Raw genomic sequence first — 23705 nt, 5'->3', positions numbered from 1 at the left:
GATTAGCCAACAAGTACGAGACTGGGATGCTTCGAGAAGCAGCCAACTATGTGCGAAATTAGTCCAGGTGCCAAAAATACAAATGTAGCCAGAAATGCATTCCAGGACTAATGGACGCCTATATAGCATGCTCTTCAAACCAAAACGCAATGCTCCTAGTCGAGCAGGATAAGTTCACCAAGTGGGTAGAGGCCATACCTCCCCGTAAAGCATGAGTCAAGGCAGTCACCAAAAACACAAGCAATATCATACACCATTTCGGCAAACCCGATACCATTATCAGCGACAATGGTCGGCAGTTCATAAACGGAAAATTCACTAAATTCTTAGAAGGATCCAAAATCACCCAGAGATGAACGTCACTATACACTCCACAATACTACTGTGGGCAAAAAGTAAGGTGAATTTTCAATTTAAACTTCGCGGGCTTAACATTTCGGGCTAGTTCTTTTTTTCTTGAGTTGGTAGGACTGCGAATGACATCTGGGACAAATTTCATGTCAATGTCATCATCAGTAATATATTTACGCTTGTGTTTACCAAACGACCAAGAGTGCATGTTTCGATTTTTACAATGTCTGATTTAATTGAGCAAAGAAGTGCCATCAAATTTTGTTTGCGGAATGAAATTTCGGCTGCGGAAACGTTGAGGATGTTGCGGAAGGCCTTTGGTGATTCTACCATGTCGCAGAAAAATGTTTATAAGTGGTACAAAGACTTCAAAGAGGGTCGAGAACGTGTTGATGACTTGGAGCGCTCCGGACGACCATCGACGTCAACAGATGACCAACACGTCAATAAAGTGAAGGAATTAGTGCTCGAAAATCGTCGGTTGACTGTTAGAGACCTTACTGATATGATCGGAATATCAGAAGGATCTGTGAAAACAATTTTGAAAGACCATTTGGGTCTACGAAAAGTCAAATCTCGTTTGGTACCGAAAACGCTCAATTTCTTGCAAAAAAGTTGCCGCGTTGATGTGTGTGAAACAATGCTTTCTGACTATCAGGACAAGCTCAAATGCATGATTACGGGAGATGAGACTTGGATTTATGCTTACGACCCTGAAACAACCGACTAATCAAGCGAATATCGTGCTAAAGGCGAGGCCAGACCGAAAAGAGCACGTCAAAGTCGTTCAAAAATCAAGGTCATGATGACAGTTTTCTTCGATTTTCGTGTGGTGCACTATGAATTCCTTCCACCCGGCCAAACTGTTAATAAGGAATATTATTTGAGCGTTATGCGTCGTTTGCGTGAGGCAATTCGTCTAAAAAGACCAGAATTATAGGCCAACAACTCTTGGTTTTTGCATCACGATAATGCACCATCTCACACTGCACTCGTTCTTCGTGACCATTTCACCAAAAATTCGACGCATATCATTCCGCAACCACCGTATTCGCCTGATTTGGCTCCGTGTGACTTCTGGCTATTCCCAAAACTCAAGAGACCACTCCGGGGAACGCGTTTCGAGTCGATTGAGGAGATAAGAGCTGAATCGAAGAAGGCGCTGATGGCTATACCGGAAAGGGACTATTTGGCATGTTTCGAGGATTGGAAAAAACGTTGGCATAAGTGTATTTTATCGGAAGGGGATTACTTCGAAGGGGATGACATTGATGTAGAAGAATAAATAAAGATTTTTCATTTTACAAACAAATTCACCTTACTTTTTGCCCACAGTAGTATAACGTCGTAGAAAAGACTAACAAAGTACTCAAGAGCATGATAGCCCAACTCAGCAAACAAGAACAAAAGAACTAGGACAAACACATTCCGGAGCTAATATTCGCATAGAACACTGTTCATCCGAAACCACCGGATACACTCCAGCGTATCTCATATTCAACCGCGAACTTGAGCTACCAAGAAGCCATCTACATTTACTAGCCATCAACTAGTAATATCAACCCACTCGTCTAAAGTACCTCAAAGAAGCACGAAATCTCATCAAAACAAACTTTGCCAAAGCCTTTCATAAACAATCACTTACTATAACCGACGCCGGAGACATCGGTCTCCAAAAATAGGCACGCGCGTCATCAGAACGCATATTCTGTCCGACAAAGCCAAGAATGTGACCGCAGAACTAGAGCCTAGAGCCTAGAAGGCCCATTCACCATCATCAAGCAACATTCCCCAGTCATCTTTGATCTCAGGGGAACAAATAAACAATTACTCCGTCACGTACATATCAGCCACCTAAAGGAGTTCGCTAGTTCCTACTCCCAAGTGTTTATGGACTGCGTAATTTCTCCAGTACCAATGGAACCATCATCCAAGGAAGCCGCATGCTCTCGCAAACCCACCGCTCCGCAAATGGTGGTTCCTCTGCAAAAAACTCTTTCGGCGCAACTACACTCCAAACATCAACCAGACGCATATCCGGTACCACGAGACCTCCCGCCCACCAAAACGCAAACAGCCAAGCATCATTCTGACACTAAGATCGCGGTCATCGTTCTACCTCCAAAGCGCCGCAGACACCCCAGCAAAAACCACCAGCCGGAACAGAATTCTGGCTATTTCATCGAAGGATGGACGCCGCGTCAGGGACGCCCAGTAATGATGGTCCAACTACTGGAGAAAAAAGAGGTCCCGGTACCGGTCAACGGAAGCAACTGGACCCAATGGTGGACCATCAACGGATCCAAGAAGAATAGGACGCTACGTTTCTCGAAAACCCACCAACTAACTTACGTGAGTCTATGGCGAAATATGTAATTGCCACAATTTTCTCATTACCCCCTCCCCTCTGACAAAGAGAGGATGTGTATCGTTACTATCCGTTGGTTTCACAAACGACTGCCAGGCGGCCACACACGACCTAATCCGGGATAATCACCTACATTTAATATACCCGGCCGACACCTTCCAGGGAGGGTAGGCTAGACCATTGCGATATCCCTTTCATAAGGGAAGACAATACTCCAAGCCAAGGCGACTGGGTGGTTTCACCCTCTCCACCACTATTGACAAGTCTTAGGGAGTTGACCCTTTGACTCTCCCCCTTGAGCGCGACCACTCACGTGGCCATCTGGTCGGCGGGCAAGCCTTAGCTTACCGTACCGATTTACCCTCTCACAAAGGCTGGCGCCCATGCCGATCAGCTGCCACCAGTCGTTATCGATGATCGGTGCAATACCGATCGTCGGCGTGGACACGCTCTCGTAGTTAGGCGCGCTATATTGATTTCTTAGTTGTGTGACAGCCGGTTTTTTTCTCTATTACGGTGACGCACCAGATAAGTGAAAACGATTTATTTTTAGTATCTCAATAAAGCATTTAGTTCCTGTTCGTATAAACTCTGCCTTGTTATTTATCTAAGCCCGAATGATCCTAAAAGAGCTAATAGCAGTCTGAGTAAACGGACGGCTGTGGGAGTTACCCCGCGCATGGAGATATTCTGCTTTAGACACGCTATCTCTATTGCATATCTATCTCTGTCATTAAATACTAGTTCTTACTGCGAGCGAGGATTGAGTTTATGTTAACGATGAACAAAGCATCAAGTGCAACTTAAAAGTAAAACAAAGATACATTTGTTCCTTCCAGCAAGACAGACACACAACAGTCCAGATGTTTCGACCGAGTGCAGAACGAAAGTTAATAAACACTCACACCTACGAGGGGGGTCAATAGGTCTTTACAAAATCCAAGAGATGGCGCTCGTTACGCTTAAATTATAATATTTTTGGCAAGCAACACTACTAACTAAATATCGTACAAAGATCCAGCTCGATTCATTAAGTCGTTTTTTTGTGAGCGTTGGTTGAGCAAAAAGTTATTGGTTTATTTGAAAAATGGAAAAAACAGAGTTTCGAGCGGTAACAAAACATTTTCATTCGGAAGGCCTTACACCAAAAGAAATCACAGTTGAGTTGAAAGCCGTTCATGGCAAGTCTGCCTCTGTGTTTAAGACTGTTTAAAACTGGGTAAATGAATTTAAACGCGGCCGTACAACAACAAAAGATGAACCTCGTTCAGGACGCCATGTAGAAGTGAGTACGCCGGAAATGGTCAACAAAATCCACGATATGGTGTTGAGTGATAGAAGATTAAAATTGCGAGAATTAGTTGAGGCCAGAGAGGTATTAAAGGGTACAATCATTTCAATTTTGCATGAAAAATTGGGGATGAAAAAAATATCAGCAAGATGGGTACCGCGTTTGCTCACTGTTGAAAACAAACGAACCCGTGTGGTCACCTCTGAGACTCTTTTGGCACGCATACGTCGTCATCCGGAAGACTTTTGGCGTCGACTTGTAACTGTAGACGAAACATGGGTACACCACTACACTCCTCAAACCAAAGAACAGTCCAAACAATGGATTATCGCAGGAGAACCAGCCTCAAAGAAGGCAAAGACAGTAAAGTCAGCTGGCAAGATTATGGCCACGGTTTTCTGGGATGCGTATGGAATCATCTACATTGACTACTTGGAAAAGGGCCAGACGATCACTGGACAATATTATGCGTCATTATCAGGTCAGCTAAAAGAAAAAATCAGAGAAACGTCCTCACTTGAACCAAAAAAAATGCCTCTTTCTTCAAGACAATCCTCGAGTTCACACATGTGCAGTTTCGATGGCAAAAATTAACGATTTAAAGTTCGAATTAATTGAACATCCGCCATATTCGCCTGATTTGGCTCCCAGTGGCTTTTTCTTATTTCCTAACATCAAAAAATGGCTTGCCGGACAACGATTCACGTCGAATAAAGAAGTCATCGCCGAAACAAATGCCTATTTTGAGAGTTTTCAGAAATCATTTTTCTAATGGCTTAAAAAAACTAGAAGGCTGTTTAATAAAGTGTATCGACCTTCAAGGAGATCATGTTGAAAAATAAAAAAAAATTACATACGCAAAACTTTTTTTTCCTTCTTTTTGTAAAGACTTATTGACCCTCCCTCGTATCAAATACAATAGAGATATAATAAGAAAAGTATAATGAAAACCGCGAAGTAATCTGGATTATCGGCATATGTAACACAAAAATACTATCGGTGTACGAATGAATGAAGACTCCTGAAGATAACTGGTGCTGCAGCTACCTGGGGTACATTCAGATCGCGATGGCCCGGGTGATAATTGTTGGTATTCACGTTCGGCCATGTCAGGCGGCTAAGGTCTCGCTGACCGTTTTCTTCATTCAGGAACATCTTCGATGACTCTTATTCGTGTATCATTTACTCTCTTTTGCTGTATCACTTCTCTGATCTAGAAAGTCCGACCACACAGTCAAAAGCCAAAGGGCAAACAATGAGAAAAAAAGAAAGATAGCGGCTCAACATATTATCGGCTCAAGCTATACTGTCTTCTCTTATTCACGTATTGTTCTCGCTATTTCACTTAGCTCTTGCATGTGTTTGAATACTCTCGAATCCCTCGGCTAATTTCTCTCTCTCTCTCTCTCTCTTTCATGTTTGTGCTATCTATTCGATACCACAATTGCGCTGCAGTATAGGTGCGAATGCTTTATCAAATATCCATTCATTACAGGAAAATAAAAAAATTAAGCATTTGAATATATATAAAGTTTATTTATGGGCATATATTGTTTTATCATATGCAGTTATTCCACGCTCATTTGTTTGTCATATTAATAACGGAGATGAAGCCATTGCAGCCTTATTGTGACTTATATATAACTACATAAATATTTGTGATGTTCGTATCACTTATAATATAATTAATAGTTCGTACTCTCGTGGTCTTGTCGCGTTAATGAGTAAGAATTTGTTTCTTTTCAAATTTACTCTAATTGTCAATATGAAATAAATCGATAAATCAAATGTATGTAAATAATAAGTAAAGTTCCAAGGAAAGTCAGACTATGCCCTAGTTTCTTATGGTGTGAATTGTCCCATAAGCAGAGCTAAAGTCTTCCTTATAAAGTATATAAGTCAACCCAAGTTTCTTATAGCGCGAAATGTTCTATAAGTTGAGCACGAATTATAGGAAAGGAAAGGTCTCGCTCAGTTAATCACAATGAGAGAAAGAACTTAGGTATTAGCCAAGTTTATTCAGACTCATGCGGTCACTTTGCAAGGCTAGAAGTGAATGCCAGCCTGTGCAATAGTGGGCGTATTTATACAGATTTATCCGCCTATTTTCGCAGGAGCGTTTTCTTCGAGAAGTCTTCGAATATTCGAGAAACATTCGCGAATTTTGAGAAAAGAGTTTTCTTAATTTACAAGTAAATAAACATTAATAATGAGCTTTCAACACATGTAAGCTTTACAAAATTAGTTATTGGTCGATTTAGTGTAATTTGCAATTATCACAAATAGTATAGTCAAAAGTAATTAACTAATAAAGTTAATTAATGCAATATTACAATATTTACAATAGAATAATATTAAATTTTTACATAACTTTGTCGTTTATTAATTTTAGAAGTAATTTCTCAAAAGATATATTCAAATTAGTTAATAACATTTGAATTATAACAAATTTTCATATTTTTAACGGTTTTTTCTATAATATTATAACGCAATTATTAGATTAACCCATTAAGGACCAGGCCAAAACTGGAAGAGATAGCGTCAAACTAACTATGCGTTCATAGGCAAATCGAAAAAAAAAATACCAGTGTTTTTTCTTTTGCCATTTGCAATTGTTTATAAAAAGTTATTTAAACAAATTACCAAAAAAGTTATTGTTTTACGAATCTGATTGCGGAAATCGATTCTACGGGAAAAAACATGAAAAAAATTTATGTAACATTTTTTTACCGGACTTCAATTTGTCATGAAAAACAGCTATCAAGCATTGAATTGATACCGACAGTCACAAGTGATTCAACCGGATGGTTGAGTTCAGTTCAGTTAAAAAAAAATTTTTTTGATTGTAAAAATTTGTAAACCGTGTTAGAGATCACGTTTGAGTGGCGGGCTAACGGTTTTACAGAAAATTTAGAGGTTTTGTTTCTTGATACGAAAATTTGATTTCTATCTGACTTACAGCGAAAATCTATAATTTCTTGTAAATTGCTGTTTATTTTTGAACCAAGCAAAAATGACAAGGCGGATGGTTAAAGATTTAACCGATTTTGTCGAGGATGATGATATTAATGATTCCCGAGCTCATGTCGATATATCGTTCATTCCCGGAGATCACGAAAGCTCAGATGGGGATTCTGATTGAAATTTTGACGAAAATATATCATTTGAATTGATTCCTGTTGGTTCGTATGAACATATAAAAAGCGCATACAGCAGCACTCAAAAACTATTAGAACCCAATCATGTTTACGATTGGCAAGTATTAGATTTGAATAATACCTCAACTATGAATACGATGATCCCTTCAACGTTCAATCCATTTCCTCTTTGTATTCTAAAAACTCTTTGGAATTATTTGAAGTATATTTCTCAAATTCAATGAAAAATTATATCATAGAAGCTACAACTGAAAACAATTTTGAATTAAGTATGAATGACATAGAAAAATTTATTGTTATCATAATGATTACTATTTTCAATTCGAGAAAGAATCTCCGTGACTATTGGTCAACTAAAAATCTTACAATGTCCAGTTATTTCTGAACTTATGACAAGAAATAAATTTATTGAAATCAAGAAGAAAATAAGATTTTATAAACTTCAAGATGAAAATAAAAATGATAAAGTTTGGAAAATTAGAAGTTTATATGATTATTTTCGTGAAAATAGTATGCAGTTCGGTTTTTTTATTACAACTTATCAATAGATGAGATAATGGTAAAATATTTCGGGAAGTTTGGCATAAAACAGTGTATTAGAAATAAGACAATCAGATTTGGAATAAAATTATGGGCCCTTTGTTCCTCAGATGGATATTTATAGAACTGGATATTTATACAGGTAAAGCAGGACTCGATGAACGGAACCCTCTAATTGCTGTTTGTTTGGGATCGAAAGTCGTTATCAAGTTGCTATCGCCTTTACTACAAGTAACTAATAAAGAAGATCTTACTAAGTATCATGTGTATTTTGATAATTTTTTCACCAATCCAGATCTTATGGTACATTTGGAAAAAATTGGATTATCAGCAACTGGGACGGTCAGACAAAACCGCGTCAAAGAAAAAGTTGAAATGCCAAAAAAAGCTGAGAGGGGAACAACTATCGCTCTTCACGATCAAAATTCCAAACTGAATTATATAACTGTGATGGATTCCAAACCTTTATCAGTGTTATCAACAAAATTTGGGGATGAACCGAAAATTGAAGTGCAGCGATGGCATAAAAAAGCTAAGAGGTCCATTCTTTTTCCTCAAGCGTTTTCTTCCTATAACCAAAACATGGGTGGGGTTGATTTGCATGATCAACATTGTAATGCTTTGATGCCTTCAATTAGGAGTAAAAAATGGACATGGTGTCTGTTCTTACGACTTATTCAGGCTTCATTGACTAATGCTACTGTGATTTATAATAAGCTGCACCCAGACTTGCCCAAAGGTTCAAAAGATATTGTGCAAGAAGTTTGTGAATTTTATCTTGAGAAATCAACGTCCTAACAAGCGAAAGAGATCAAGTGACACATCATTACATAAACACGTAATCAAACAAGGTATGTACAAAACATGTGGGGTATTATCGTGTGAGATGAAAACTGAATTTTATTGCCAAAAATGTGCTATACCCTTGTGCAAAAGACACCGAGAAGATCACGAAAATAAAACTGAATAAAAATTCAATCGAATTACATGATCAATGTTTGATAGCTGTTTTTCATGACAAATTGAAGTCCGACAGAAAAATGTTACATATATTTTTTTCATGTATTTTCCCGTATAATCGATTCCCGCAATCAGATTAAAAAAAATTACTTTTTTGGTAATTTGTTTAAATAACTTTTTATAAACAATTGCAAATGGCAAAAGAAAAAACACGGGTATTTTTTTTTTCGATTTGCCTATGAATGGTATAGTTAGTTTTTCGTTATCTAGCGTAGATTTTGCTTGGGATTTGGGGAAGAAACTTTGACTGTCGGAGCCGCAATTATTTATTGCCGTTTTACATTAACAAATTGAAGTCCGATAAAAAAATGTTACATAAATTTTTTTCATGTTTTTTTCCGTAGAATCGATTTCCGCAATCAAATTCGTAAAACTTTTTTGATAATTTGTTTAAATAACTTTTTATAAACAATTGCAAATGGCAAAAGAAAAAACACGAGTATTTTTTTTTTCGATTTGCCTATGAATCGCATAGTTAGTTTGACGTTATCTCTTCCAGTTTTGGCCTGGGCCTTAATAGGTTAATTATCTAAGATTTAGAAATTATAAAGCTATCATTATTACGTATAAAATTAACGCTTTCGTTCTATATACAACTTACTGTTTAAATAATTTATTAATTATTTATTTATTAATAACAGTTATTATTTAACTGTCGTTCATGAAACTAATTCTTACTCATGTTTCTTAGATATTCATTTTGAATATGGAGTATTTACATTTTTCTAATAATTAATATTCATAGTGTAATAAACAAATTAACTTTGCATATTAAAATTCCTTATTATTTAGCAATTAAACGCAATTCGTATTATTATATTCTAAATCTATATATTAAAATCTATATAAGAAATGCTTTGTTATATCAAAATTACGTCTAATTAACATATTTGATTCAAATAACAATAACCATTATATCTATATCTATCAATTTGTAACGTCACGCTCCTTATATGGTCATGAAATTAGACTCTTGTACTAAGACAATCGAATAATAGGTGAGGTGGCGCCGTTTAATATACTGATTAATGTAAACAGATAGATGAGTTTAACGGGTTGCAGTGATTCAGTGACATAATAAACTAGCTCATAGATAGGACCGTTATATATTCAAAATAGTATTATCAGATAAGAAAAAGAAAAGAGAGATGGAAACTAAAAAGAATTTTCCAAAACAGAGATAAACTGTTGACTTGTAAATATGAAATAATTAAATTTTTGATTTTTCTAGATGATTTCAATGTATATTACGGTTTTAAATATTTCTTGATTGCAATGTGTCTAAACTCATGAAATGATACGTAAGTAGTAGAAATATAATATCAGATAGAATTCCTTTGATGGAATCCTGTAAATAGAACCTTAAATTTTCCGATAACTATTGATAAGACAATGTAAAAATACTAATTCAATTTAAATTTAAATTATAAATAAATAAAACACAATAAAAACTTTGTATATACTCAGAAAAAGTTAAATCATGATTATAAAAATGTATAAGTATTTGAATATACTTCAATTCTTACCCGTGATTTTGTAGTAACCAGAACTTGGTTATTTGTAATTGATGGTGTAACAACATTTGGGATGCTTAGTTCAGGATTCAGCGATATGATGGCTTCAATTTCTACCTAAAATGACATAAACAATGAATATCGCCTGCACAATTTTTAAGTAAAATCAAAGTACATGGCATAAATTTCTAAGGTGCATTTACAGGCGACACTATTCACAGTACCATCATGTACAAAAAGTCCTAAAGCTTTATAGTTTTTAGAATTACATAAAAAAAATTTTTACAAAATGAAAATGATATGTTTTACAAATTTTTACTCTTTTTTTAGCGTGAGACTCAGAAAATAATCAGTACTTTTTTGTTCAACTTTGCCCTTTATTATCATAATCCCAGCTGAAGAACTCTTTTCCCTATCTAACATGTAGTACAGATTTTTGGGACTATGAATAGTATTGTGATATTGAACTGAGAAAATTAATTATTATTCAAATTTGAAAATTCAAAAATTTTTTGGCCATCTTTGATTCCGGCCTGTATAGTCAAAAAAAATAGTAGCAAAATTTGAGATACGTCATTTTTTAGCTTTTTCCAAGCACTATCGAAAATGCTCATTATAAATTCAAATTCGTCGAATATAACGCGCGCAATGAAGTTTTGGCTAGAAATTAACCATTTTTTAAAAATTTGAAATATTTCAGGAAATTCGAAAAATAGAAAAATATTTCACCTAAAGAAAATGTTTGTTAATCCAAATAAAATGCAACAAAATTTTTACTTTTTTTTATCGGACGTTGACGTACCTAGTAACATTTAATCTGAAACTAATTGCCAAAATTTTTTAAGTACTTTATTCAATCAAGAAATAAGATATGATCTCTGTTTCCATGATAATATTAGGAGTACAAATAGAAAACCGCCGTTTTCCCATAGGTGGCGTCAGTATTGCACGTCGGTAAAAAATTGTTAACAGGAACGTTACATAGCCAGCTGAGGCATTTGTCAACAACTCTTCATCACCTCGCTTGTCTATTTTTACTGTGCTTTGTTTTGTTCGTGCGCAAAAATGGCAAAATTCGAGCCGAACAGGAGACATTTGCGGGAAGTGTTGCTTTTTGCATTTCATTCGGGAAAAAACGCAGCTGAGGCGCGTCGAATGATTGTAGAAACTTATGGTAACAGCTGTATTATTGAAAGAACGTGTCGGGAATGGTTCCGAAAGTTTAGAAATGGCGAGTATGACGTAGATGACAAGGATCGTCCCGGACCCGTAAAAAAGTTCGAGGGTGCGAAATTGGAGGCTTTGCTGGATGAAGATTCTTGCAGAACGCAACAGGAACTTGCGGATTTATTGGGCGTAACTCAGCAAGCCGTTTCCCATCGCTTGAAATGCTTAGGAATGATCCAGAAAGTGGGATGTTGGGTGCCGTACGAGCTGAAGCCGAGGGACATCGAACGGCGTCTTGTCACGTGCGAACAACTCCTCCAACGGCAAAAAAGGAAGGGTTTTTTGCATCGCATTGTGACCGGCGATGAAAAGTGGATACACTATGAGAACCTAAAGCGGAGAAAATCGTGGGGTCTTCCCGGCCATGCATCAACTTCGACAGCGAAACCAAACATTCATGGCTTGAAGCTGATGCTGTGTATTTGGTGGGACCAGATTGGCGTAATTTATATGAACTCCTGCAACCACGCGAAACCATCACAGGAGCCCTCTATCGGATGCAATTGATTCGTTTGAGTCGAGTGTTAAAGGAAAAACGCCCAAAGTACACGGAAAGACATGACAAGGTCATATTTCTGCATGACAACGCTCGGCCACATGTTTCCAAGGTCGTGAAAACATACCTGGAAACTTTGAAATGGGACATCCTATCGCACCCGCCGTACTCTCCTGACATCGCCCCTTCTGATTTCTACTTGTTCCGATTGATGACGCATGACCTGGCCGAACAGCACTTTCGTTCTTACGAAGAAACCAAAAATTGGATCGATTCGTGGATCGCATCAAAAGACGAACAGTTTTTTCGAAGAGGAATTCAGAACCTGCCAGAAAGATGGGAAAAAGTTGTGACTAAGGATGGAAATTATTTTGAAGAATGAGATTGTAACGAGTTTTTTACAATAAAACCTCAAATTATTAGAAAAAACGGCGATTTTCTATTTGTACTCCCAATATTAAGAATTTCTTTATCGATACCAGATATATCTTATTTTCCGAAAAAATAATAGTGTAGTCAAGTGTTGGTAAATTGTATGAATTTTGATAAATATTAAATTTCAGCGTCAAATTTTCTATTTCATAAGTAATATTACAATCAAATTAAGCTTCAAAAAGCTGTTTTGATTGACCATGCCTAAGAAGAAAAACTTATCTACGGAGCGGTGTGTAATAATTAAGGCATTGCATAAGCTTAGTAAAAGCAATCGCCAAATTGCAGATTATCTGAAAATTCCCAGACGTGGTGTAAATTATAATGTATGTAAATTACTTAAGTATGGTAACGCTAAAAATAGACATGGGTGGCGGGGGGAAAACTAAGAGTAATAAACAAGAAAAATAATAATTCAATTTACGCAAGTCAAATTTACACAAGTCAATTTACGCGATAGACGATAAACTACTGCTTAAATCGAATTCCAAATTTAAGCTAATTTGAAAATGAAAATAAGCGAAATAAGTATCAAAAGAAGATTTCAAAAACGTGATTGTTCTTTTCGAATTGGTGTGAAAAAACCTTTACTTTGAGAAGTTAACAGAAAAAAACGTTTATTTTGGAGCAGAGAAGATAGATATTGGACTACAGCTGATTGGAAAAACTTTCATGGAGTGACGAATCTAAAATCGAAATTTTTGAAAACAAACGGAAAATTTATGTGCATCAAAGATTGAATGAAACATTTTCACAAAATTGTATTGTGCCCACAGTTAAGCATGGTGGCGGATCAGTAATGGTGGTTTGGGTATGTTTTCGGGGTTCCCATGTTGGTGACCTTGAAAAATAGATAGAATCGTAAAAAAGAAGGCTATCACAATATTATTCAAAGGTGTGTCATTTATTCAAAAATTAGAATAATTGGCCCTATTTTTATATTTCAACAAGACAAAGATCCAAAACACGAACCTAACGTTTGTAAGAAATACCTGTAGAGTCTTGAATAAAGAGATAAATTCAAATATATGGTTTCGCCTCTCCTATCTCCGGATTTAAATCCCATTGAATTGTTATGTGAAGAGCTTGATCGTGCTGTACGAAAGATATGCCCTACGTCTAAAGGATGCTTAGAATTTACCGAATAGTAATTAAAAGTAAAGGTAGACACTTTGATTGAAGTAATGTTTAATTTATGCTCTAGTTCAATGTTATTTATTAATGATGATATTATTATGTTAGAACTATTTATTGCACACAGTTAATATAATTGATAAATTAATTTATATATATTTACCATATACATCAAGTCCAAAATGTTATGTTTAAATCATATGAAAATAAGTGCCTACTAAACCTTGATTGAAAGACTTATGACATAGCATGGTGGAAGAAACACATCGAGATGGAGACGAGACAAATCTGAGGACCACTTAATAAGGCTAATGAGGTGAATAACCTTGAAGAATGGTTATTTAAGAACAGGAATTGATAGGTGACAATTCGCGCCAGGCGAATTTGTCCCGTATGTAGGCCTTTCAACAGCCGAGCGGCCTTAGACACCCCGACCCGTTCGCACGTCAATAATGAAATCCCTATTAATTTTAATCCGGCACTCGATACCGTGATCATAAAATATTTAATCGGACGTTTATATATATTTTCACTTGGTTATATAAAAAAAAGAATGTAATAGAATTTTTTTTTAATATAACGGGGAAGCATATGGATACACTTAAGCGCGTTTATAATAATTTATAATATTTATTCTAGTAAGTTTAACTACATAAATAACTTAACCAAAAATAGAGAGAGATATATAAATGCGTAATCTTCACCTCGCGTTGTCTATTATTTGTATTACATAAAAATAAGTGGTACTCACTTAGTATTAATAAGATTAGTACAATTTTGTCCTTGGTATTATTTATTTAATTTGTGAGTATGATCTTCCTTCGTTCTGATCAAATTTACTGGTCTAATATATGTATATATTTTTATTTAATATTGCGGCAGCAGATAAGATAGTGATGATTTCTATAGTTTTCGTTTATAGAAAAGAAAGAAATTATCTGAATGATCGCACTTAACACTTTTTTTTTAATATTCTATTAAAACTCAAACTCTGATAATTTAAACTCCAATAAGCTCAGACTGTAATAAACTCAAACTCAATAAACTCTGATAAATTTAATTATAGCATTGGAGGAAAAATTGCAGCCTTCTTAGTTGGGCGCTCACTCCTAACTGAAGAATCCCTTGCTCGTTCTCACCGGTTGGTTATATATCCTTTGTTTCCCTCTCATTCCTCACACTCCATCTCTCTCTAGTGCATACATTTTAATCGTTTCGCATTATCTAAATCCGGACGCTGAGTGCGTCGCAGCATACCTCAGCGGCTGTGCTCAGCGTCTTCCACTCGTTTCCGCTAAGACGCGCACACGAGTTTGAGTGTGTGTGTGGGACCGAAAGCGAGAGTCTAATCAAGCATACGGTTGCAAAAAAAAGAAAATAATCCGTCACGTAACATCCCTCCCCCCTGAGAATCGTTGCCGTCTTTGGTAACGTTTTGGAAGGGTCCAATTAGGGTAGTACAGGAAAAGAATAGAAAATAATAATATATGTAATAATAATAAATAATAATAGTAACTAATAAAATATATGGTCCTCTTTGATCATATATAACAAAAAAAATAAAGGAGAGAGACAAAAGTTTATGGTTCTGCTCAATCTTCATCTGCGCAACGCAAGTGGCGGATATCCTGTCCAGCTGTTAAATCTAACCCCTCTAAATCTTGTAGATAGGAAGTTTGATCTTGAAGTAATAAGTACTGGTCATTAGGTTTGATTGAGGGAATTTGTAAAAACAAGGTCAGCTTCTTTATGCTATCAAAGGGGGACCCGTTGTAATCATAGGTCCCTAGATTACAATCTTTTAAATACTGGTCCCAATTGGAGAGATACGAGGGTGGTCGGATAAGTATTTAGCCTACAAAAGAAAAACGAAAATTTTGGAAAAGTGGCGTTTTATTTTTCAACATAGTCTCGTTTTAATTCGATACACTTGGCCCAGCGGTGCTCCAACTTCTTTAACCCGTCTGAAAAATACGTTTCCTCGAGGTCTGAAAAGTAGGCTTGCGTGGTAGCGATTACCTCCTCATTCGACTCAAATTTCTGGCCGGCGAGTGACTTTTTCAAGTTTGGAAACAAAAAGAAGTCGCACGGGGCTAAATCTGGAGAATACGGTGAATGGGGCAGCATTTCGTAGCCTGATTCGACCAATTTGACCATGGCGACGGCGGAGGTGTGAGCCAGTGCGTTGTCATGGTGGAAGAGCACTTTTTTCTTCGCCAAATGGGGCCGTTTTTTCTGCAATTCGACGTCGAATCGGCCCAATAATTCGGCATAGTACAGCCCTGTGACCGTTTGCCCCTCTCCAGGTAGTCGATGTAGATCACACCTTGTAAATCCCAGAAAACGGTGGCAATCACCTTTCCGGCCGATGGGGCAGTCTTCGCCTTCTTCGGAGCACTTTCGCCGGGTAAAGTCCACTGTTTCGACTGTTCCTTGGTTTCTGGCGTATACCAGTGAATCCATGTTTCGTCGACTGTTACGAAACGATGCAGAAACTCCTTCGGATTGCGCTTAAACAGCGTCAGACATTGCTCTGAAGTTGTCTCACGGTTGCGCTTGTTGTCCGGAGTGAGCAAACGCGGCACCCATCGCGCTGACAGCTTTCTCATGCCCAAAATTTCATGCAGGACATGACCCACGCGGTCTTTTGAGATGTCTACGATATTAGCTATCTCGCGCACCTTCAATCGTCGATCTGCCATTACGAGATTGTGAATTTTTGTTACGTTATCCTCCGTGGTAGCCGTTTTCGGAGCACCTGGACGTGGCTCGTCAAAAATCGACGTGCGACAACATTGAAATTCGTTAAACCAATTTTTGACGGTCGCCTTCGAACGAGAAGAGTCACCGTATACAGCATCCAAGCGCTTTTTGATTTCACTGCGCGAAAACCCTTCCAAAAACAAGAATCGAATCACCGACCGATACTGCTCTTTTTCCATTTTTTAAAAATCAACGGACACACTTGCTTTCACACGCTCTCAAAAATAAACTACAACTCCGATCTGGCTAAAATTTTGACAGTAACCATCGAGAAGGTTGTACTACGTGATAGAATATTTCTTTTGCGAGAGTGGCGCCATCGGGCGGTGAGGCTAAGTACTTATTGGACCACCCTCGTATACCGCTCTTCAACAGAACCAATGCGTTCTTAGTACATTTCTATTTTGGTATTGGTAAATGGTTTTATGTGCTTCAATTTCAGTTTTAGTGACGGAGTTTCGCTGTTACATGTCGAGGTGGCGAATGTTTCGCCTTGTAGCGTCTATACAAGTTGGATGGTGCCATCTCTCTCTCTCTCCGTGGATCTGTCGATGCCGGTGCCTATTGTTTCGAGTGATTCGCGCTGACCTTTCCGCCATTTCATAGAATCGAACGTGAGTGTTAGGATCAGACGAATTAAAATCAGTGATTAAATTATTCGCGCTGACCTTTCACCAATATAGTAGTTATTCCGATTGTAGATGTAAACGAATAACATGAGTGATCCAATTATTCACGCTGACCTTTCCGCTATTTCGTAGAATCAAACGTGAGTGTTACGAACAGATAAAGGAAATCAGTGATTAAATTATTCGCGCTGACATTTCGCCAAAATCGTATTTTATTGCGAATGTTAGAAGTAGACGAATTACAGTCAGTGATTAAATTATTCGCGCTGACCTTTCGCCAATATGGTAGTTTATTGCGAATGTTAGGCTTAGACGAATAAAATCAGTGATCCAATTATTCGCGCTGCCCATTCCGCCATTTTCGTCAATCAAAACCCGACCGGGAGGACATTAACTTTTCCATTATTTCGCGTCCTTGTTATTACGTATAATTATGCAGAATCATACTGACCCTAATTAATCCGACCACATGCGTATGAATTATGAAATAAGTCAATACAAGTGATTAATTGTTCTTTATATAAATTTCTGCTTCTTGTTACCCTGCTTTATTTGCATGCTGATTATTTTCAGCCGCGAACGGTTATGAGGTCTGGAAAGTATCGAGTCTACGTTTATATCTTCGCACCATAGTGTTCCAGCGATCTCTACCGGACAGAAACGTCAACAGTAAAACCTCACAAATCTATTGGTTACTTACTGATACCTGCCGGACGTATAGTTCATGCGCAGCGTGTCTTTGTTTACAGTGCCTTTTTCGCGTTCGTCGGATTTTGATATTGTGATAAATGACTGAAAAACAAGATCAACGAATTTGCATCAAATTTTGCTTTCAACTCGGAAAAACAAGTTCGAAAACTATTGAAATGATGCAAAAGGCCTTCGGAAGCGAGTGTATGAGCAAAACACAAATAAAAGAGTGGTATAAACGGTTCAAGGATGGTTGCACTTCTGTCGATAGTGATACACGTTCCGGCTGACCTTCGACGACAAAAACCGCAGATAATATTGAGTGGGTGCGACTTGCAATTGAACAAGATCGTCATATGACTGTGCGAGAACTAGATGAAGACCTTGAGATAACAAAAACTATCATTTCAGAAATTTTAACCGAAAATTTAAGAATGAAACGCGTGTGTGAGAAATTCATCCCAAAATTACTCACAGCAGAGCAGAAGAACATTCGCTTAGAAATCGCTCTGGACAATCTGGAAATGGTCAATAATGATGATAATGTGCTTAGAAAAGTTCTTACAGGTGATGAATCATGGGTTTATGGTTATGATCCTGAAACAAAACAACAATCTTCACAGTGGAAGCGTTCTGAATCGCCAAGACCAAAAAAAGCACGTCAAAGTCGGAACAATGTTAAGTCAATGTTGATTGTTTTTTTCGATTGTGAAGGTGTTGAACATCACGAATATGCACCAACAGGTCAGACAATTAATAAAGAATACTACGTTCAAATTTTGAAACGTTTGCGTGATGCAGTAAGAAGAAAACGGCCGCACTTTTGGGAAAATGGTGACTGGCTTCTCCATCACGATAATACGCCAGTGCATTCATCCAATCTTGTGCAACAGTTTTTGAGCAAACACAATATCGCATTGCTTCGACAATCTCCATACAGTCCCGACATAGCCCCTTGTAACTTTTGGCTGTTTCCAAAACTAAAAAAACCACTCAAAGGACACCGATTCGATGACAAAACAACGGTTGAAAACAATGCGACGAGTGTACTTAAGGCTAAATATTCCCTAAAAGTGAGTTTCAGGACTGTTTTGAAAAGTGGAAACATCGATGGAACTGTGTTATTCAATCAAGTGGGGATTACTTTGAAGGATGCCACCCACCAGATGATAAAGAATAACGCTAGTACGAAAATAGAAAGGTAGGCCCGATACTTTCCGAACAGACCTCGTATAATCGGGTAATACTGATTCGTTATATTTTCGGTTCCTACGATAGGTAACATACGCGCGAATTCGAACGGACTTCCCACCTGAAATAAGGAGTCATCATCTGAGCTGCCGGCATATCATAAACGGGAGACAAAGAGGAAACGAATTATTGGAAACCGAGGCCTGGAGTAGAGGAGATCGCGAGTACCCATCCGTTTGCCCTCCCTGTGCAATCAAACCGGGACACGCAACGATCCTTAGGCCCTATCCCCGACGATCGCCTTAGTCAAATGGCGGTCTGGCGCCCTAAAGCATCGGGGATAAAGAGCTAATCAGACCTTATAGCGGAAGAGATTCGGTAGCGTGGCTAATACCCCCCAAATTCTCTGCTACAAGGTCTGAACAAATTTCAATTCAGCATTACGCTTTAGACATTGTCTAACTATAATAAAGAATTAAAATGTTTCAAACAAGCATTATAATTTACTAAATTTACCATATAACATATGGACTCACAGAGCCCAAATAAGAATAAACTAATTAGGATTTGACAATTTATGACATATCTACATTTTTCTTAATTCTTTAAAAAATAGTATGAAAATATAAACTATATTTGTTAAAATCCTCTTTCTTTGGACTTTTTCTCTTATTACTAGGCTACATATCGAATTATACTTGAAAATAAATAATCAGTACTTCCAGAAGCTGATATCAATTTATATCAAACAATAGCTACATATTGTACAATTGAGAATTTTCCTATTTTCCCTCTTTTAAACAAAATAAACTTGAAACGCAGAATTCAGACACGGTATGATAATAGATCAGCCACAAGTGCACAACAGACCTAGATGCGTTACGAATAGCAAAGAAAGAAGTTTAGGATAGGTAACCGAATACTCATCGCTGTGCTGACGCTATTTTTAGAAATATATAAAAACTTGATGTTACATATTCTGAATACTTATATAATGTATTGAATACATTCTTTTTGTTCGAAAAAGTGTTGATGTGCTCAGTCGCGAAAAGTGAGCTTTATTAGATTGAATGGATGTGATGGAAGCGTAAATTAATGTTATATATTATATACTATTACATGAATGTATGCACGTACTTATGTATATGTTCCTACCTACGTATATGTGTAGCTGTGTCTGTACCTGTATATCTGCATGTGTGCGCTTCATAGATTCAAAACTCAAATAATAGTTTCGGATCAACTTTGCGGTTCGACGTTTGTGCAGAAATTTGATTTTTTCCTATTTCCGAGCGGATTCCGGCCATTAGCGCTTGACCAAACGGAGTTACGATAAAACTAATATCATCATCGAATTTTCGAGTATGGCCCACTCTTTCTAGAAATTGGAAACCAATTTAGGTGGATAGAGTATACAATTATAGATCTCCTCACAAAAATTGGAACCTGAAACGTACAATAGGCCTATTATATATAGGGTAGATTAAAAACTGGAAAAATTTTTTTAGGGCAGATCCTTAATTTGTGTGATCTTGAAAAAAAATCACAAATAAAGGAAATTACTAAAAGAAGAGAATGCCCAAAACCAGATGTCGATAGCTTTTTTAGATCCGGAGAAAAAAAATTAAATGTGAAAACATTTGTTTTTTGTATATGGGTAATTCTTGGCTATTTCGATTGACTTGTAACCCTTAGGTTACGGATTTTTTGTTCATTTGGCACAATTGTTGTACACATAAAACTGAGATTTTTCCCAAATTTTGGAGACGATACATTAATTATATCAAAAGTTATTAACAATTAAAGAAAAATGATAAAAAATTTTCAAACGGCTATATTTTAAAAACTAATAAAGATATCGAAGTCGGATTTTTTTCAAAATACTTATAATGCCTTAAAATTTCAAAATAATTACAACAATAAACAATAAAAAATTTTTTTCGAAAGTTATTAACTTTTTGTTTAAACAATTGCTAATATCTCAAAAAGTATATTTTTTTTTTGAAAAATTCTTGCTCCTACGTATTCCTGAAGATTTTTGCTATCGAAATCATTCATAAAATTCAAGGGCCCGACATATCGGAAAGCGTAGCCCTAATCAAAAGAAGACGCCTCGGCGTAAGGCTGCGGTAGCGCTCCAGCGGACTCACGGTCGAAAGCGACCGGACACCGAGGCATCTTCTTTTGATTAGGGCTACGCTTTCCGATATGTCGGGCCCTTGAACTTTATGATTGATTTCGATAGCAAAAATCCTCAGGAATACGTAGGAGCAAGAATTTTTCAAAAAAAAAAAAAATACTTTTTGAGATATTAGCAATTGTTTAAACAAAAAGTTAATAACTTTCGAAAAAAATTTTTTATTGTTTATTGTTGTAATTATTTCGAAAGTTCAAGGTATTATAAATAATTTGGGAAAAATCCGATTCGGTATCTTTATTAGTTTTTTAGATTAAAGCTAAAGTACCTTTCGACCGTGAGTCCGCTGGAGCACTACCGCAGCTTTACGCCGAGGCGTCTTCTTTTGATTAGGGCTACGCTTTCCGATATGTCGGGCCCTTGAATTTTATGAATGATTTCGATAGCAAAAATCCTCAGGAATACGTAGGAGCAAGAATTTTTCAAAAAAAAAATATACTTTTTGAGATATTAGCAATTGTTTAAACAAAAAGTTAATAACTTTCGAAAAAAATTTTTTATTGTTTATTGTTGTAATTATTTCGAAATTTTAAGGCATTATAAGTATTTTGAAAAAAATCCGACTTCGATATCTTTATTAGTTTTTAAAATATAGCCGTTTGAAAATTTTTTATCATTTTTCTTTAATTGTTAATAACTTTTGATATAATTAATGTATCGTCTCCAAAATTTGGGAAAAATCTCAGTTTTATGTGTACAACAATTGTGCCAAATGAACAAAAAATCCGTAACCTAAGGGTTACAAGTCAATCGAAATAGCCAAGAATTACCCATATACGTATTGCAAAGGTAGTCGATTCGATCAATCGATACATTCGCTATTCGGTAGCACTCGTGATGCTAGAGCGAACGTCTAAGAGAGAGAGAGGAGGCGCGCGAGAGTTCAATTTTTAAGTTAAGCCTCAACTGTTGTGCGTTAGAGTACCGCCAAATAGTTTTCTATTGTGTTCCTGCCGTTTTGCCGATTAAAAGTTATCTTTCTAGATTTTTTGATACGTGCGCGAGTGATCGTAAGAGTAATCGCAGCAGCAGCAAGCGAGCAGCAGTATTAAGCCCAGCAACAGTCAATTTGCGGCGAGGAGAACCAGCGCAGTCCTTTCTGGGAAGGAATTCGTTGGACAACAAGAATTTTGTTGAAAAATTACGGCTGATCACCGTAATTGCACCGTAGGGTAGGTGTACTTCCCTTTTTCTGCGCGAAAAAATACATACGAGAATATTTTGTCTATCGCGACCGTTTGTGTGTTCGCGCCGAGCACCGAGTTAGTTTTCTCAGTTGAATTTTGAATTTTCTCTCTCTCTCTCTCTCTCTCTCCCCGTATTATTGCAGCAATTTATTAAACGTATTCGCGTGCGTAAGTCTTTCGGGCCTACAAAGACTGTAATATTTTCTGTCATAGATGTAACGGTCCAGTCTGATTTGTCTCTTATTTCCCTCTGCATAGTAGCAACTCGTCATACACAAGACAATCAAAGAAAAGCGGTAATGGAGCGAAGGCGCTTTTCTCACATATATGCAAATGTATTAGGGCAACTCTGCGAAAACATTACCATATAAGGAGCGTGACGTCACGACCGTGGGAAATTTATTGTTTACAATAGAAAATCGACAATTATAAAGTTTTTCGAATGAACAAAAGTATTTTTTAATCAATTTTGATGCGCTGATACTTAATTTCATGTTGTTATAACTCTCAAGTCGGTATTTATTAGTCAAATTTAGTTTACAAGTAGATAGTGTTAGTTATTTTGCAATAAATAATTATATTGTTAATTCGATTATGCGATTACGTCCGCGACGTATTGAAACAGAGAAGCAAGAATTAGACACTTTGATAACTAATTATTCACTAAGTTATCAATAAATAAAAAATTTATAATTTTTTTAAACAATTAAAATTGCACTGTTAGATAGCGAATCGATCGTACGTATCAGTAAAATTAATGATTATAATTGTTACTAATTTGCTGATTTTTAAATCGTTAAAAAAGAAATTTGCAAATCCGTTTTTTAATTATTATTCAAAATTAGATAGCTACATTAATCATTTTTAACTTGAATAACGTTCCGCTAATTACAAGCGATTTTTTCATGTAAAAATTTTCCGTAAATTTATTGTCAAATTAGCGTAATTTGATTATTGAATTGTACAACTTATAACTTTAAAAGGCGATTTTTCCTCGAGAAGCGATTTATGTTAAAAAATTCGTCATTTCATATTTAATTTTTTAAATCATGAAATTGCAATTTCGATCGAGCCATTTTGCGAAAAAACATGTGCAAAGTTTGTATCAATTTCGAAAATAGCGTCGTAGGGGCTACCAAGCGTAGAAAGGAGCCCATTTCGCAAGTATAAATTCGCTCGTCGCTGCGGCAAGAGGATTCACTATCCTACCTTGCTTAGCAGCGCGAACACTGTTAGAGAAATAAAGCAATTTCCTGAGATAAATTTCTTATTCAGTGGTTAGCCTGCTAACTCCTATCCTATAGATATCTAAGCGCTCAACTCATGAGACTATCTCTCTCATGAGAAAAAAGTAGCCTTAGGTATCTTCCTACCTCAAATACAATTACTGTTGAGAAATTAAGTTGAGTAATGGTTGCGGCGATGTCGGGCCTCTCCCCGATAGATGCGATCACGCTCAATTGCATTTCAAGACAATTCATCGAGTTAGAAAGCCTTGGGGTTTGCTACTCGAAAGA

General features: G+C 36.7%; 1 protein-coding gene across 3 annotated transcripts in view; it reads right to left on the bottom strand.

The window, feature by feature from the left end:
* LOC131675475 (kinesin-like protein Klp10A) overlaps nucleotides 1–23705 on the bottom strand; it is a 929209-nt gene that overhangs the window by 819622 nt on the left and 85882 nt on the right. For all 3 annotated transcript variants that reach the window (XM_058954469.1, XM_058954468.1, XM_058954470.1), the window contains exon 3: nucleotides 10255–10359. In XM_058954469.1, coding sequence (XP_058810452.1) covers nucleotides 10255–10359 — 105 coding nt within the window. The remainder of the gene's footprint in view (nucleotides 1–10254; nucleotides 10360–23705) is intronic.

This window comes from Phymastichus coffea, unplaced genomic scaffold (assembly GCF_024137745.1).
Source record: "Phymastichus coffea isolate CEN01 unplaced genomic scaffold, Cenicafe_Pcof_1.1 PCOF00023, whole genome shotgun sequence".
Taxonomy (NCBI): Eukaryota; Metazoa; Arthropoda; class Insecta; order Hymenoptera; family Eulophidae; genus Phymastichus; species Phymastichus coffea.
The sequence above is the reverse complement of the archived record's forward strand: the minus strand, read 5'-3'. Positions and strand labels throughout refer to the sequence as shown.